The sequence below is a fragment of the Alligator sinensis genome, unplaced genomic scaffold (genome assembly GCF_000455745.1).
Source record: "Alligator sinensis unplaced genomic scaffold, ASM45574v1 scaffold288_1, whole genome shotgun sequence".
Classification (NCBI taxonomy): Eukaryota; Metazoa; Chordata; order Crocodylia; family Alligatoridae; genus Alligator; species Alligator sinensis.
The window spans coordinates 443,645-460,100 of record NW_005841876.1 but is presented as its reverse complement, the minus strand read 5'-3'; the positions used below and the strand labels follow the sequence as shown (position 1 = coordinate 460,100).

Here is a 16,456-nt window from a genome sequence, read left to right as displayed (position 1 = left end):
CCCACCCCCTCCCTACCCACTCCCTGTGGTGCACAGGCCCTGGCACTGGCAGCATCAGCCAGCCAGGCCTTTGGGGTGCTCATGTCCCACTGCAGGCACGACCCCGTGGAGGTGTGGCACTGCCTGCCCTGGCATCCGCACATGGCAAACAGTCAGCCCAACCCAATGCACCCTGCTTGTGTATGCCTTTGAACAGGAGCTGCAGGTGCTGGCAGGAGCTGTCTTGGTTCTGTTCAAAAGTATGCCCTAGTGGGATGGGTTAGGCTGGATTGGGCCAGCTCCATTCTCCATGAGCAGTCCCCAGGTTAGGTGGTGCCATGCCACTCTTGGGCTGTGTCTTCAGTGGGCCATGAGTGCCTCAACAGCCCGGCTGCCTACTACTGCCAGCACTGGGGGCTGTGTGCTGCAGGGGTGGGGGGAAGGCTAGCAAATGGCAGACCCCCCTCAGTCCTCCCACAAACCCCACCCCAACTTACCCACAACCCCCCCACCCCCCAAGAACCCCAACCCTGCCTACACCCCTTCCCATCCTGCTCTTGCAAAACCCATCCCCCCAACATTTCACACCCTGCTTGCCAGGCTGCCAGACAGGATGGGATCTGCTGGTGGGAACTGTGGCTGCAGAGGCAGCTGTCCCTACATCCTGGTTAGCAAACAGGTCAGGGGGATCTCTGATTTTTCTACCAAAAGCAAACACCAAAGCACATAGATATTTAGAATTTATTTTATTATGATGATAGAGGCACTGGTAAGCATCTAATTGCTTTAAAATTGTAAAAATATCAATAAAACATTGTCCAACTGATCTCTCTCTCTCTCTCTGTCTCTGTCTCTGTCTCTCTCTCTCTCTCTATATATATAGTGGTGTTTCATTTTAATTGTAGAAGAACATAGATTTTTAGGTATTTTAAAGAGTGAATTTGGGTTTTTTATCAAAGAATTTGAATTTGTCCTTAAACAGGGCACCCGAAGATCTCTGCTGACAAGGCAAATGGTGGGACCCAGGCAGAGGAGCCTGCCAAGGGCTGGCACTGGAGACCAAGCTGGAGGGCAAAAAAGGTAGCTGATTTCCTGGCCATTTGGGGCCAGGAGGACATGCTTTTACAGCTCAAAGCAGGCCACCACAATGAACACATCTTCCAGGCGATTGCTGACCAGATGGCAGGGTGGGGACACACATAGCAGCAGTGCTGCACAAAGGCCAACTGTGCAGCCACGGTCCAGTGGCAGCTGGCCCAGAGATGCAGACAGCTCTGCTATAGTACCCATGACAGCCGACGTGGCCATACAGTCCCTTTCTGGGTCTGGCAGGTGTGCAGACATTGGGCTGCAGGTCCAAGGGGGCAGATGTTATCGCAGGTAGCAGCAGGTCACAGCCAGGCAGCAGCCTCTGCTGCCAGACTGCTGCAGTGGGTAGAGGGTGCAGGGGCCACTCTAGGTCAGGGCTGTTACAGCAGACCAGCTGGCACAAGGGGCTAGTTTCTCCATCTACCAACTGTCCAGGACTCAGAAGCTCCTGAGAGCAAGTAGCCTAAGCTGCTCGCCAGGGCAGCTTTTTATACTGCAGCAGTCCCAGCCCCAGCCTTCAGCTCCCCCTGGCTGCACATCCAGGAGAAGCTGGCTAGGGTCAATTTGCCCCAACTGGCACAATTTGCCCCACACCAAAGTGTATGTGTGCTGAGGCACAAATTTGTGCTACTGGTATTTGAGCTGCTACAAATGTCCGTGCCTGCATGTGTGGATGCACCCATAATGCATTTTCTGCTTAGCACTAACAATTCATGAAACTACTAATGTCTATAAAAGACTGAACAACATATGGAATGAAAGACCAATGCTAATGACCTAATCTTCACAATCACAATATATACAAGCATGAGGAATTTTTTTTATTTCTTCTGAAAATCAAACTCCTAAGTATATGAAGAACAGCAAAAATGAAAGGAAAGCATTTTTTCAAACATCCTTGTGTTTTGTTCAGATATTGAAAAATATTTAAATTCAGGTGATGTTTGCCTTTAAAAATTATATATAATACAAAGCAATGAAATCTTTAATACTGTTCTGGAAAACTGATGGGTAGGTACAGAGTGTCATTACAGGGTATTAAGAGCTAACAAGCAAATGGCAAAACTTATTTTAGGTTTCTCAGAGCATTTCAGATATTACCAAGCTTTCTGGAGATAAGAATAAGATGATTATTGAGAACCACATACTGTATAAAGTGGAATTAAAACTACAATGAATCTGGCTATTACTAGCACTTCAGTATTACACAACACTCTGGTACTCTTTTTTAGCAAGTTAATTGAATTATATTTCCTATACACAAAAGACCTGCAATATAATAAACTTAGTCAACCTCTTAGAAGGAATGAAAATTGCTAACAAAGAAGGGAGAATTTAATTCACTTATTCAACAATCATGTTATTATTTTGTAAACAACACAAAGTTTTAAAAGGCTTATCACATCATCCTATCCACAGCTTCTTTGTAAAATATGGGTGCATGTATGTCTCTGAACATCTAAGTCCAATTTCAAACAGTGGAAACAAGGTATTGCTTTTAATCTTCACTAGGACTGTAGCTATGGCAACTAACAAACACTAAATGCTATTTCAGGAAAAAAAGAGGACAGGCTTATAAGCTTTAAAAATCTCTCATGCCAATAGGTTTTTTTTTAATTAGTTTTATTTTATTTTTTGGAATTAATTAGCATTGACTTAAGACCAATGATGTGAACTTCATAAGCTGCAAAACGTGTTATTCTCAGCTTTATGTACTGTAATAATGATCAATTTGCAAAGTATTTGTTTCACAAGTGAAACATTTGAGCAATAAGGCACAATATGGAAATGTGGTTATCGGATGATAACCCCAGCTTCCTGAAATTGCTTTATTGCAATATAAAATGTATTTCAAATTGTTCATTGGATACAAAGGGCCTCAGAATGTTCATAGAGTTCAATAATCTATCCCGTTAAAATTTTGAACTCACAATGTGTCTTTTGTCTAAACTATTTTATAATATACAAGAGAGAACTTCATACACTTAAGAACCATTCTAATTGGCTGGTGCATATTCCACTGGGGAGATTAATTTACAAGCACTATCCAGTTCTGCTAAAACTACCTCTCAACATTTCAAAATGTTAATAGTATATTTTCCCAGCCCTGTAAACACAGTTTGATCCACAATATCAACTTTAGTAGTATTTTTATGACACCTCTGGGGGTGTGGTTATTTAAGCAATAAGACGCAGAAGGGTATGAATTATGATATAATAATTCCCCACCAACTGCATTGTTAGGCACTGGGCCAAAGGCCAAAGGATCACTGAACACACTAGGTGTGAATTATTACATCATAACTTACACTCTGGAGTGTCTTAATGCAATAAGACAAATGTTTTAAACATGATTTTTAAAACGCAAATACATTTTATAAATGATTATATTTTAACTACATATCCTCATAGTCTTCCAACATGATAAGTTGTTGTTGCAGATATCTGGTCTATATCCCTATATTCCTTGTTGTTTATCTTGCAGTTTTGGTCTGTGATTAAACACTTTAAAAGAGGAGTCCACAAACTTATATTTGTTACTCAGGTTCCTGAAAAAAAAAATCAAAAGCACTCTGTGCCCAGAGATATATAGCAACATGCTATTGTTTCTCTGTACAGTTTCAGAATGCCTTACATCAAATTTGTATCCATGTCTCCAGTGTAACTGTATCAGTGAAACACCTTATAAAGCTATGCTAGCATGTTTTTTTTTTCATATTTCACTTCATTAAACTATATGAGCATGTAACACAACATTTGAAGGCTTTGTAAAGACAGTTGTTTAAAACCCATCTCCTTCCCACAGCAGATTTTATAATTTTAGGCAAAGTGGTGTAGTATAGGCATGAATTTTGGATCTGCACTTTAAACTGACTTCAATAAATGTGTTTACAAATCTCTTGGTAGGTATACACTGTGATCATAGCAATGGCTGCAGTACAGTCTTAAGGTATCCAAGCTAGTTTTAAACAAATTCGTTTTAAACAAGTAGCAGTCTGGCTATTGCAGCATGGAGCTCCTTGCAACCTAAGGACGTGTCTGGAAGTCTAAGGACATGCTCCCACAGTGCTCCTGAAAGTCACAGACACAGAGTTCAAAAGCAGCAATGAGGGGCTTTCCTTAGGATGGTTTCACTTCCTCATTTCCAGATCGGGTGTATATGGGGTAGGAGTGGGTTACCATGGTGTACTTCTCAACAAGACTCTCAAGAGCACCACATAACTAGTATACACACCTTGTACTCCACACTGCCCCTCAAATCTGTTTTTTTTAGCCTTTTCAGACCTTCTTGCTATTACAGCTAGACTGAACTCACCAGTTTAAAACTAGTGACTGGTACTTGAGTTAGCTGCTGAGACTGTTTTGGCACTAAAGGTTATGAGACACAGCTTTTGTCTGGCCTATTAGACAGCAAATGAGTGTCCGTTATCTAGCTGGAAGCCACAAATTCCTGAGTTCTCATCATAGCTTGTGGTTACAAGGCAATTTAACGTACTTTGTCAGTCGACTACATCCTCGGCTGGTGAAGTGGAACTAGTAGTTTAAGTCAATGGGTGGCCCCATTTACACCTGCTGAAGATATAACCCAATATCTCAGATTCCTGTGTTGAAATGAGAGTGGTGGCTATACACATGGCTTTGTGAGCTAATTCCTCCTCCCCCAGCACTTTATTAATATAAAGAGCTCTGGCTGTAGTAAGTACAGCGGCAGTCTAATCAGCGCACAGTTAGTTTTAAAGATAATCAGAACGAAGGCAACCAGCTATGCTGAATTTTCCTGGATGGTTCCTAATTTTGTAGGGGGTTGAGGGCACAGGTATACTGTGTATGGTTTAGGAAGGGGCCACTGGCTACCTTCTGAGCTGGAAGCGGTATAGAAATGTTTCTGAGGCTGCATACCTGAACTAATTGGCTCTCTCTCTCAGCCTGGCTAATTTCTACGGGTGCAGTGCTGTGTAGATATTAGCCCACCCCCAGCACCGTGCTAAGTCATTAACTAGAACCAGAAGTGGTCAGGGTCAGAACCAGGGGGAGCGCAGCGCTGCAGTCATACCTCCATTCGATTCCTGGTCTACCCAAAGTTTAAAACAAACTGTCTGTCAGTGCATTTCTAGTCAGGAAACAGCGAGGGAGTCACTTGACCTCATGGCTCATTATAATCTACCTGATTCCTTAAAAAAAATTCATTCCATGGATGTTAAAATTACCCTCTCTCCTTTTAAACAGTATTAATATTCCACTAATCAAGCTATTCTTTCCTCTGAAATTCTGCTGTCTCTTAGTTCCTCCTAGTAATGTAGCTCCTATTTCACAGCCCTGCAGGTTATTTTTAACTCTAGCTAAAAACACAACTTTCAGTGACATTTTGGACGTACTGTCAAGATGCTCAAGAAGGTTTGATTTTGTTTTATGAATCTGAAAGAGATGTACATTTTATAAGGACTACAGGATTAAATAAACATTTTTTTCATTATTTTTGCCTCGTTTGTTCTGTTTTCTAATACAAAATGCATGATATAGAAAATGCACATTCCAATATTTATATATTTTTTGCTTTGATCTTAAGCTGGATAATGCAGCTTTAGGGCCCTAGCATATTAGTGAAGCTTCTAGTATATTTTTCCAGGAGAAAAATATGTATTGTATTTTATACAATGATGCACCACACTATCTGCATCCCCTTTTCAAAATCCTAGATCTACCCATGGAAGCTGTATTCTGGTTCCAGAGGTTTGTTCATTGAATGGACTGTATCCTAGATTTTGTTCCCTAAAAGTTGGTTGCTTTAACCATAGTCTCTACCTTTCTTTGTTTATCTTGAATGCTTGAATCCTTAGTAATAGAGCAGATTTAATTCTGCCTAGTGAACAAGGCAGTTTGACCACTGTCTGAGGCCAAAGTTTGAGAGAGCTTTTTTTCTTAAACAAACACAACTGAAACTGTATTTTGCTTCTCAGCTGGTTTGAAACTTCCTTCAAGCTGAAAGAAAACATTTTCCTTTCTTCACCTGAATCTAAAAAGAGTTTTTCAAACAACTTCCAGCTAGAAATGAGTTTTATAATAGCATACATTTTTAACTGCTAGCTAAAAAAACATTGTAAAAAATACAATGTACTGGTTCCCTGATGGAATGAAAGGCAGACTAGCAGGCAGAGTGCCTCAGCTGGCTCTAGATGCCACAAAGTCTTAAAAACAAGCAGCCCCTGACAAAATATCTTTATATATATGTGTGTGTATATAAATTATACCTTTTTATTGGCAAAGTAATATTTTGGAGACTGCTGTACAGTCGCTAACACATTTCTAGCAGCATGCTATTCACATACATTAATATCATTGCTCAGAACTTATGGCCTCCAACCAGAATGCCCCACTTTCTGAAACCATTTCATTACATGAAATCTAAGGTATAAATGAATCATGCACTGTATTACTATAGGGACATAATCCTTTGATATACCCATCTCCATGAGGCCTTGTGGCTTATATTAGTAAATCACAGTAGTACTTTCATACCTCGTTACTATTATGTATCTTTCCACTGACACCTGACCTTATGAATAATCAACCATGAATTTTAAATTGGTCTTACCATCTAAATGAATACCTCATTATTTCACACAATCCTGAATGAAGTAAGATTTGATATGAAATTAAAAGAATTCACAGGATTCTCATACGGAAAGAGAGCTGTAGTCAAAAAAATGGTCTTCTCTAATTCTTAAACATGAACAGCATTAAACAGCACCTGCAAATGCAAGTTTTATATGCATTTCAAAATCTGACTTTAAGATCAACATCGCCAGCTGTAGAATTGCAATACTGAATTGACAGTGTTGGGTACATTATTAGAGATAAACTGTGAAAAAATACCAGTACTGTATTTATTACCTGTATTCTGAAGAAAGAACAACAGCACCAATTGCATAAAGTTATAAAATACCAGTAATAAACATGTCAATAATAATTGTGTTTGCAATTCCAATAAAACACAGACATCTACAAAGAAATATCATATATGTATACATGTAATATAATAAAACCAATCATTGAGATACAAGAAACATCATATTATTATACTATATAAAACAGCTGTACAGTTACACAGAAATGCACCTGATCTCTCCAAAATGTTTGCTAAAACTCTCTCCCAGTCCTCACTTACCTAACATAGAATTTGTTCATTGTTCATGGGAGAGTCATAACTATCATGTATTTTAAGCTATGTGCTTATAGTGCAGTTTGTCTCCATATATATATATATATATATTTATATATTATATATATATATAAAGAAAAGAAGGAGCACACATATACACACCCACCCACCCACCCACCCACACACACAACAGATTTATGTAGCTCTTGCTTCCTGTGTTCCCAAATACACACTTGTAGAAAACCCTGCACACACTGCAGAAAGGGAAACTTGCTGATTCACATTGTTAGATAGTTTTATTTTTCACAGTCCACAGACAAATGCATCTGAATTACATTGTGGTATCCCATATCCCTGAAGACAGTCTGTTGCAGGAGGTATCTTCTGTCTTCTTCAGCAGGGTTGGTTTTTTACAAGGGGGTGGGGGAGGGGCTGTGATTCTTTGCTCTGTGTTGTGCAGAATATTTGGCCAGTCCCCTCTCTCTTCACATAGTTTTCGCCTCCAGTCCAGGAGTTCCTGCAGAGCAGCACTCTCATTGTCTGACAGCCTGAGATGCTGGATAACCTGTAAGTGAGAAGGAAACAAAAAGAAGACTATATATAAAGTTAGCTTTCCCAAAGATGTAAAACTAAAGCTTACATTGCAAAATTTTCGGTGCAGGAAACTTCAGCCTCTTCTGCCCACATTAGGTTTACACATAGATTGTCAAAATCACCCAGCCCCCCATGGCCAAATCCAGGCCATGGAGGCTCCTCATGGGTCAGATCCAGGCCTACCTCAGAAAGTGGGGTGTGATGGCAGAAGTGGGGTAAGTGTAGACTTGGCAAGTGGTGTCAGGGAACTGTGGGGGTTAATTCAGCCACTGCTCACTCTCCCACCACTGACATGTATCCCCAATGGCCTCCCCTAGGAGCCACTCTTGCTGGATCAGGCCATCTGTTTGACACCCCTGGTTTACACAAATGTGGCTACTGATTTTACTGTAGTTCCTCCCCATCATGTAGATCTGAAACAAATGGAAAAGCACACCCCACATTTTTCCTTTTTCTGTAAAGCACTCATGCAATACATCATGTTGTACATATAATAGTAACTTCACAAAAAATACTCATATATTGAACTCCTGATTGTATTTTAATAGTGATCGCTCCTCCAATGCAAGTGTTCCCTACTTAACCAAGTCCATCTATTTTTGTACCATAAACTGGTGAAGATTGAAATCTTATAATCTACTATAGCTTCTGGGTTTTGCTGGTTGCCCTTTCACATCCATTTCTGCTATGTCTGTTAGGGTATTTTTAAGTCTTCCTCAGAGATATTAGGTGTTGCCTTCAGCCAAGGCCAGGGACTTCGACAGGGTTGTACTAAGACCCCTAGAACTTAAAGCTAGAGGTTCCTGCCTAGAGGGTTTTGCCCCTCCACTCAGGGTCACACCGATTGCTGTATTTGGGGTAAGGAAGAAGATTTACCCTATGATTAGATTAGCATGGATGGTGGAGGTTTTTGCCATCCTCTGTAGCAGGGGCATGGCCTTCTAGTTGGGATCTCTTGAGTGTTTGCTACAACCTTTTATAGAAGCAGAACATTGGCTGCCATGGTGCCCCTGGTTTATCTGTGGCAGGTTAGGGTGCTATGCATTGCATTATGTTAGGGTTGATGGTTGTTTTACAAAGAGTTTAGATTATGAATTTATACAGGATGGTTTGGATAGGGATGATCCAGGCAGGGGGCTCGACTAGATGGCTTCTGGAGGTCCCTTCCAGCTCTACTTTGTACAATTCTGTGATTTTACTAGCCAATTGCCTGTCAAGAATGATGGGGGTGGGGGGAGGGGGCTGGGATGGAGTGCTGCCACCTAACGGTCCATGTTGCCGCTGTTCTGCAGCTTGCACAGAGCGGGGTGGGGGAGCCGAGGCCAGCGATGGTACTTTCAATGGTGAATAGTTGGCTACTGCTCTCATTTCATTATACCCAACCAACTAGACAGATGATGTGGGGAATTTGATGCATCTAAAGCCAACAGCCGTCAGGAGTCTTGATGGAAGGACAACAAGAGAGTCCCTTGTCAACAATGTTAAACAAAGTACTATTTCAAATGTATAGCTTTTTTTAAGCTTGTAGAACCTAAATGAAACCATTCCCAATGATATAGTTTGGTTAGTAGCATTCTTCTCATTGGCTGTTTTATACCTTTGAGATGTTGTTTACCAGCGCTGTTAAAATGGATTAATCCTACATTGTTTGACTTAGATTCAAGTAATAACCTGGGTAGGTGACTAGCATATCATATTATCATGAAGCTATAGATAGATAATTATGAGACACAATTAGTGGCTCTCCCTTTTAGAAATTAGAAAGTATATTACCTTGTGAAATAATTTAGGTGATGGTACACCTATTCTTTACTATATTTGAAATAGCAAACAACATTAGAGTCACTATTATCTGTGAGGAGCAAATGCTGGTCCCAAAAATGCCTCTCCTACTTGGAAATTTAGAAAATAAAAAATTTATATTTGAAATAAACAGAAGAAAATCAAATGCAATTTAATATAGGCACAGGCATCTTCCTTTCAACTGTATCAAATCTGAGAGTTATGGACCTTAAGTTTTGCAACAGCAAAACACTTACAAGTAATACTGTTATATCAGCCAAGAGCAAGTGCACAGAATGAGTTGTAGTCTTTAGACCTCATCTTTAGGATGTTATCAGGGAACGCAGCTGTGCTCTCAGCAATACTGTTTTAGGCATGGTACTCTGCAGCTGCAAGGGAGCAGGATTTGCCCCTAAACATACATACCTCAATAGCTATATGTAATTGCCTTAGTTAGCTATCATTAGAGATATGCTAGAGATAAGTACTAGACATATAATTAGAGCCAAGTGATTTCTCCTCCCCTCCCTCCCAACCATGAATACATGATTCTCAAAAGCATAGTTTTGGTAATTCATGTTGAATTGCCTAAATAGTTTTAGTGCTAGATTCACAAAACCACCAAGGGAGACATGATCTTCTACCTGTTCCATTCTTTAAAAAGTACCTAAATAATCCTTATGGTGTGCACATTGATAGTAGGCTTGGGAGTCATTCTCACTGGCTAAATGGATATTTAAACATTTTATATAAAGTGGAACAGCATTGGCAGGAGGGGCTGAACACATTTCACCCTACAGCATGGTGATTAGGGCATTCTTCTGTGCAACGAATGATATGGAGTTAAATCTCCTTGGGCAAAGGGAACCTAGCATCTTACACATCCTGGGTGAGTAGTTTCCATGCAAAAGACAAAAGTGGCCCCTGTAGCTCCAGCTTTTCTCTAGAGAAGTAACGAAAACAGGATTTCTGCCAACGGCGTCACCTTTTATTTTTACTGGAGTGGCACTAAGATTATGGATGTATGGAAAGTTTTGCACACTTCAGGTGACAACACTCTTCCTGATGGGGGCCACGGCTCTTGGGCCCCCATGTACTATGCTCTTCTGAATACTGTGCACAAGTTTTACAACTCTGCTCCAGAAGCCTTGTGTGTTAGCATCCTGAATCACTGCTATTGGGACAGAAAGGATTTGCCTTTAAATCAGCTGCTTGGAGATCTATGGGCAATCTGCTTCATTCCTGCATGACTGATAACTTGTCATTCTCATGCATTAGTGCTATAACACAGGTACAACACCAACTACAACTCAGTTCTTGTTCATAGCGTCATGGATTCAACACATCTTTTAAAAATTTACTAGAGTAATTTTTGGTTTCTTTGCAAACAGAATATGCCAATAAAAATGTCTCAGTTTTTTCCCCATAAAAATCTTCCTCTCTACCTCTCATGTAAGTTGCAGGAAACTAGCAAAAGTCTGAGTTCAGATGACTTACTGGAAAACAAAATGCTCATCATATATTGTTAAAGGGATACTGTCAAACTTTTGGGCTATCCAAATTTACCTTTTCTAATTCAGCGGGGATGGAAAAAAACAGATTTGGAACTGAAGTAAGTACTACAAATAGAGGCAGGAATTGGCATTCCTCCGTATCACAGGTGTTGAGTTTGGGAGCAATATGCACATATGGGTTGATTCCCATTGATTCCAATGGGCTTTGGATCAGGGCCATAACTCTATTGCCAATACAGGGTTTCTTTTATTTTATTCATTGTTCACATCTCTGGAAACAATAGCCAGTAGTTATACTGCATCCAGGGATCCTGGTCTTCTCTGATAAAAAAATACCCAATTTTCGGATTGAAAAAAATAACCCAAAATCTACATTTTTCCATGATCAAAATGAAATACCACTATATATACATCTATGTATTAGAGCTGTTTCATCTTAATCATGGAAAAATGTGGATGTTGGGTTACTTTTTTTAACCTGAAAATTGGGAATTTTTTAAATCAGAGAAAACCAGGATCCCTGTGCAGCATCACAGTAAGGCCTCCTTAAGGAGTGAAGAAGACAAGGTGCATGAGGGCTTTAGGGGTGAATATAGAGAAACATGGTGCACACTGATTGTCAGCTCAAAAGATTTCAGAAAAAAGCTTAACAAATAAATAAGTAAAAATGTACCTAAATCAGTGAGCGGTAAATGTGTTTAATATCAAAACAGATGGCTTACAACTTCTAAGGTGGTGTTAGGTCTGTTAAAATGATGTAAGTTTGATGGCATTGTTGGAATGAAGCACTAAGGAATTTCAATCTTTGAAAGATATATGAAAATGGCTGAATCGAAATGGCTTTGCTGCTATTCTGAGAATCATAAAGGCATCCAGGTGCAGGGTGAAAAGTGAGTACAATTTGACTGCACAAGGAAATTGACAAATGTGTCCTATTTATAGCATATAGACGCTTAGGAAGCTTTATTATACCGACACAGTTTTTGCGTGCTGTAGTTAATGTTGTGTCAGCACTTCCATTATACTGCCTATTTTTCAGTTTCTAATGGATAAAATTGTGGTCCAAACTGCAAACAGACATAAATCTTTTTTATTTTATTTTAAATAAAGTTTAGGTAAAAAAACACTGTCTGTTTGACCACTGAAAAATCATACAAGTATATACCTCACATCTTTAACCATTAGGAGACTGAAAATTTATACGCATGCACTTCTAAGCAGCAGTTTGGCTAGTGGCTTGGAAAATATTAGTATTTTAACTTTTACGAACAAACATGAAATGAAACAAGAATTGAAGAATACACAGAAGAGACTTTAAGGCCCAAAGCCAATTCCCCTATAGGTAGATAATTAGAACGTATGTGGTTAGCTGTTTAAGTGGCATTTTGGAATGCTTATGCAGATTTTAAATCTTATTCCCCTTTGCAACTTGCCCTGAAAGTACGTATATTCCATGCAAATCCCTGAAAAGTTAATCACAAAAAACTGGCAAATATTTGACAGAGGAGAAGGGACCCCTTATAAATCAATGGCCTGGTGGCTAGGTGCCTCTCAGGAAGGTAGGAGGTCCAGTTTCTAGACCTTTCCCCACATTCAGAGAAGGCTTGAATGTACATCTCCTACTTCCCAGCAAAACTTCCCTAACTACCAAGTTATGGACTAGGCATTGAAAAGGGCACTCTTCAGCCAAGGCATCACTGGCTTTATGTCACAGAAAACATAAAGCCAGAGGGAGCCTGGTTCAGTGAGCTGGAAAGAAAGGGGCCCGAGTCCTTGTCCCCACTCAGAATCAAACTTACTGACGTCTATCCATTTTAGTCAATGACTGTTACATACAGAAACACAACTGCTGGCAGGAGTAGGGACCAGTGATGCCTCTTCCCTTCCAAGGCAATGTTCATTTTACAGTCATACCCACTTTTTTACTCTTCTGACCCACATCTCTTCATCTCTTTGGCTGCCTTGTGGGCCAACTTTAACAAGGAGGTCCAGGGAGGAGGCTTTTAGGTCTGCCTACTCCATGACCAAGAAGATAAAGAATTTTGCTGGGAAGTGGGAAATATAGGTTCAATCCTCCTCTGAGTGAGTAGGGCCTAACAATTTCTAATGCTTGAACAAGTGATTTAAAGATTGGGTTATTTGGATAAAAGACATGAGGATCCTTCTCCTCGATCTTTTGTGACTTACATGGAATTACAGGTCTTCCTAAAAGGAATAGAATCCAAAATCCACACAGGTGGCCAAAAATGCTGCTTATGCAGCCTAAATCTTATCAATGGGTTAATTAGTATAATTAGAACTAAGTAGACATAACAAAGAGAAGAAAGCTAAAGGATGACTTCTTCTCTTTTATGCTCATGATTTGGTTTATAGATAGGTTATGGCTTTCTCATGTGTATCCATTATATGACTATGTATTGAAGAAGTTCTGTCCATGCGCACTTTTACACATGCTCCAGGGGTAAAGAGAGGGGTGGCACTTTAATTAGAGTGACTCCGAGAGTCTCTCTAATTAAAGTGCAGCAGCATCTTTTGTATCAGTATCCCCATGCTTGAAAATGTCAGTGGGATTGTTTAAACTAAAGCTCGTCAAACAAACTTTAGTTCAAGCACCCCACCACCATTTTCAAGTGCTGGGATGCTGATACACAAGATGCAGGAGGCTGCCGGAGCGCAGTAATTGCCATGCTCCAGCAGACTCGATTAATTAAGTCTGCTCCAATGCGCTATAATTATAGCGTGTCAGAGCAACCTCCATGCTCATGTACAAGCCTCCCATGATTCTTAATCTCTAACACAATATGAAAACAACATGTTACATCTCCTAATTATGACTGAATGCAGACAAATCCAGAAGATTGTAAGAGTACAGGCTTAGGAGAGGACCTTATTATTATACAAATATAGGTCTTTTAATAGAAATTAAACCAACAAAGTTTGGCCTATCTACTAGACAGGGATGACAGTAAGTGTAGATTGGTATTTTAAAAGGTTCTAAGGAGTTAGGACAGGCTCAGTATGTACCTAAACTTGTACACTGCAATGGCTAAGGATTAGGGCCCAAATTCAAAAAAGGATTTATATATACTAGTTATTTTTCAGTCAGAATTTGCATCTCTTTTCTAACATGCAATTCAGGAAAGTCCTGCCTAAATGTTTAGAACCATGTGAAGTCCTAAAGGCTTCAGCACAGATGTACGCATCCTGTGTTTCGCTAAGAACAGAGCTAGGCACTGGAAAACATATGCTCAGTAAATCCACCATTTTGAATCAGATATGTATGTTATTATGTGAATCTTGCTTTAGGAATTAATTATTCATTCCAGCACCTAAGTACCCTGAGGGGAACCTTATCTATTGTGCATAATCAGAGGATTCTCATGGGGGGATACACTCTAATTTGGCTAGTGGTTAGGGCATTACTTTAAGAAGTGAAAGACAAGGGCTCTAGGCCCACCTCACATAGTGAAGTTTTGAAACTACATATATGTTTCCCACTCTTTCAAAAAGTCCCCTAGTTGTGAAATTATAGTCTGGGCAAGGTTGACTACATTCTTAACCCTTCCTGTTGAAGCTGGAGGACCTGGCAGTCAAAAATTCAAGATTCGTAAGGACAGAAGGAGAGGAAACAAGGGAATGCATGTCCCTCTAGCTCAGGCAAAAACGTGCTACCTTTGGAGGAGGGGAGCCTTGGGTTTTGTCTTATGCAGTGACCATATCATTTCAACTCTAAGCAATTTATAGATTTGCTTGTGAATTCTCAGAAAATTCATTCTGCATTCAAAAATCAAGTAGTATAATTTGAGAGAGGATATTATCAAAGTACAGTGTTTTTCCCTGATCATTCTCTCTTTTTGAAGAATTTAGTTTTAATTACATAACTAATACAGTATGCAAAGCAATTTGCTGGTCATTTGTCATTGTATTGATTTTTCTGTTGAGTATTCACCCAAAGGTGAAAAGAAGCATTTAATGAAATTTATAGCAGGTAAAACAGACAAATAATCCTACATGCCCAAATAACATTTCAGTACACTTAAATTCAAGCTTTAAGTTGTTTTTTGGATGGGGTTAGTAAAATCCAAATAATAAACGTACATAACCAATGTAGAAACTGGCTATCTATCACAGAACAGTTTCAAGGGTAATAATAGGATGCTCTGCAGACTTTTGCACAGACTATAGTCTGCTTTTGAAAAAATATTACCAATTGTATTCTTTGAATGGATTTAATAGCCAAAGTAACCATCAGCAGATTCTGACAATTACCATAGTATTATTCTTCCTTCATCAAGATTTTACATGATTAATAACATCTAAGTTACATTACAGAAGCTGCAAGGGAGATTTAGTTGTGGAAATATGTAAGAGTTTTTCCCCCACCTCCTCAAAATTCTATTAATTTTTAAATTTATTCAAAAAATACATTTAAAATGTTTTGTAATTATAATTTAATTTTACAAAAGAGAACTTTCCTGATATACTTTTGTTGATACAAAGGCATAACCAAGCAGCATTATGTCCTGGGCAGAAATGGTGCATGGGGCAGTTGCAGCTGCCATGCTGCTGGCAGTGGCAGCCTGGCTAGCTGCAGCAGCAACTATATTTAGGGCCTTCCATTCCTTCCCCTCAAAAGGCAGTGTCCAGTGCTGCTCCCCCAATTTCCCTGCCCACCGCCATTACACTACTGTTCATAGATTTCATAGACATTAGGGCTGGAAGGGACCGCGGAAGATCACTGAGTCCAGGCCCCTGCCCGAAGGGCAGGAAGTCAGCTGGGGTCATAGGATCCCAACAAGATAAGCATCCAATTTACTCTTGAAGGTGTTCAATGTAGGCGCTTGAACTATCTCTGATGGCAGGCTATTCCAGACCTTGGGGGCTCAGACAGTAAAGAAATTCTTCCTTATGTCCAGCCTGAAATGATCTTGCAATAGCTTATAACCGTTCAACCTTGACATTCCTGGGGGCGCTCTGGTGAACTAACGTTCCCCCAGATCCTGGTGGACACCCCTGATAAACTTATAGGTGGCCATCAGATCACCCCTGAGCCTGCGCTTTTCCAGGCTAAAGAGCCTCGTAGCTCTCAGCCTGTCATTGTAAGGTCTGTTTTTCCTGACCTCTGAACATGCGCGTGGCTCTTCTCTGGACTCTCTCAAGCTTCTCCACATCCTTTATTAATTGTGGGGCCCAAAGCTGGATGCAGTACTCCAGCTGCGGCCTCACCAAGGCTGAGTACAATGGGAGAATGACATCCCGGGATCAGCTTGAGAAGCATCTATGGATGCAAGCCAGCGTTTTGGTCACTTTACTAGCCACAGGATTGCATTGCAGGCTA

General features: G+C 40.1%; 1 protein-coding gene across 1 annotated transcript in view; it reads right to left on the bottom strand.

Moving 5' to 3' along the window:
• Positions 1 to 7,417: 7,417 nt before the first annotated feature.
• The window catches only part of MYO16 (myosin XVI), a 418,223-nt gene continuing 409,184 nt past the window's right edge, over positions 7,418 to 16,456 (bottom strand). The window contains exon 32 of the mRNA XM_006017262.3: positions 7,418 to 7,793. Coding sequence (XP_006017324.1) covers positions 7,560 to 7,793 — 234 coding nt within the window. The 3' untranslated portion in view covers positions 7,418 to 7,559. The remainder of the gene's footprint in view (positions 7,794 to 16,456) is intronic.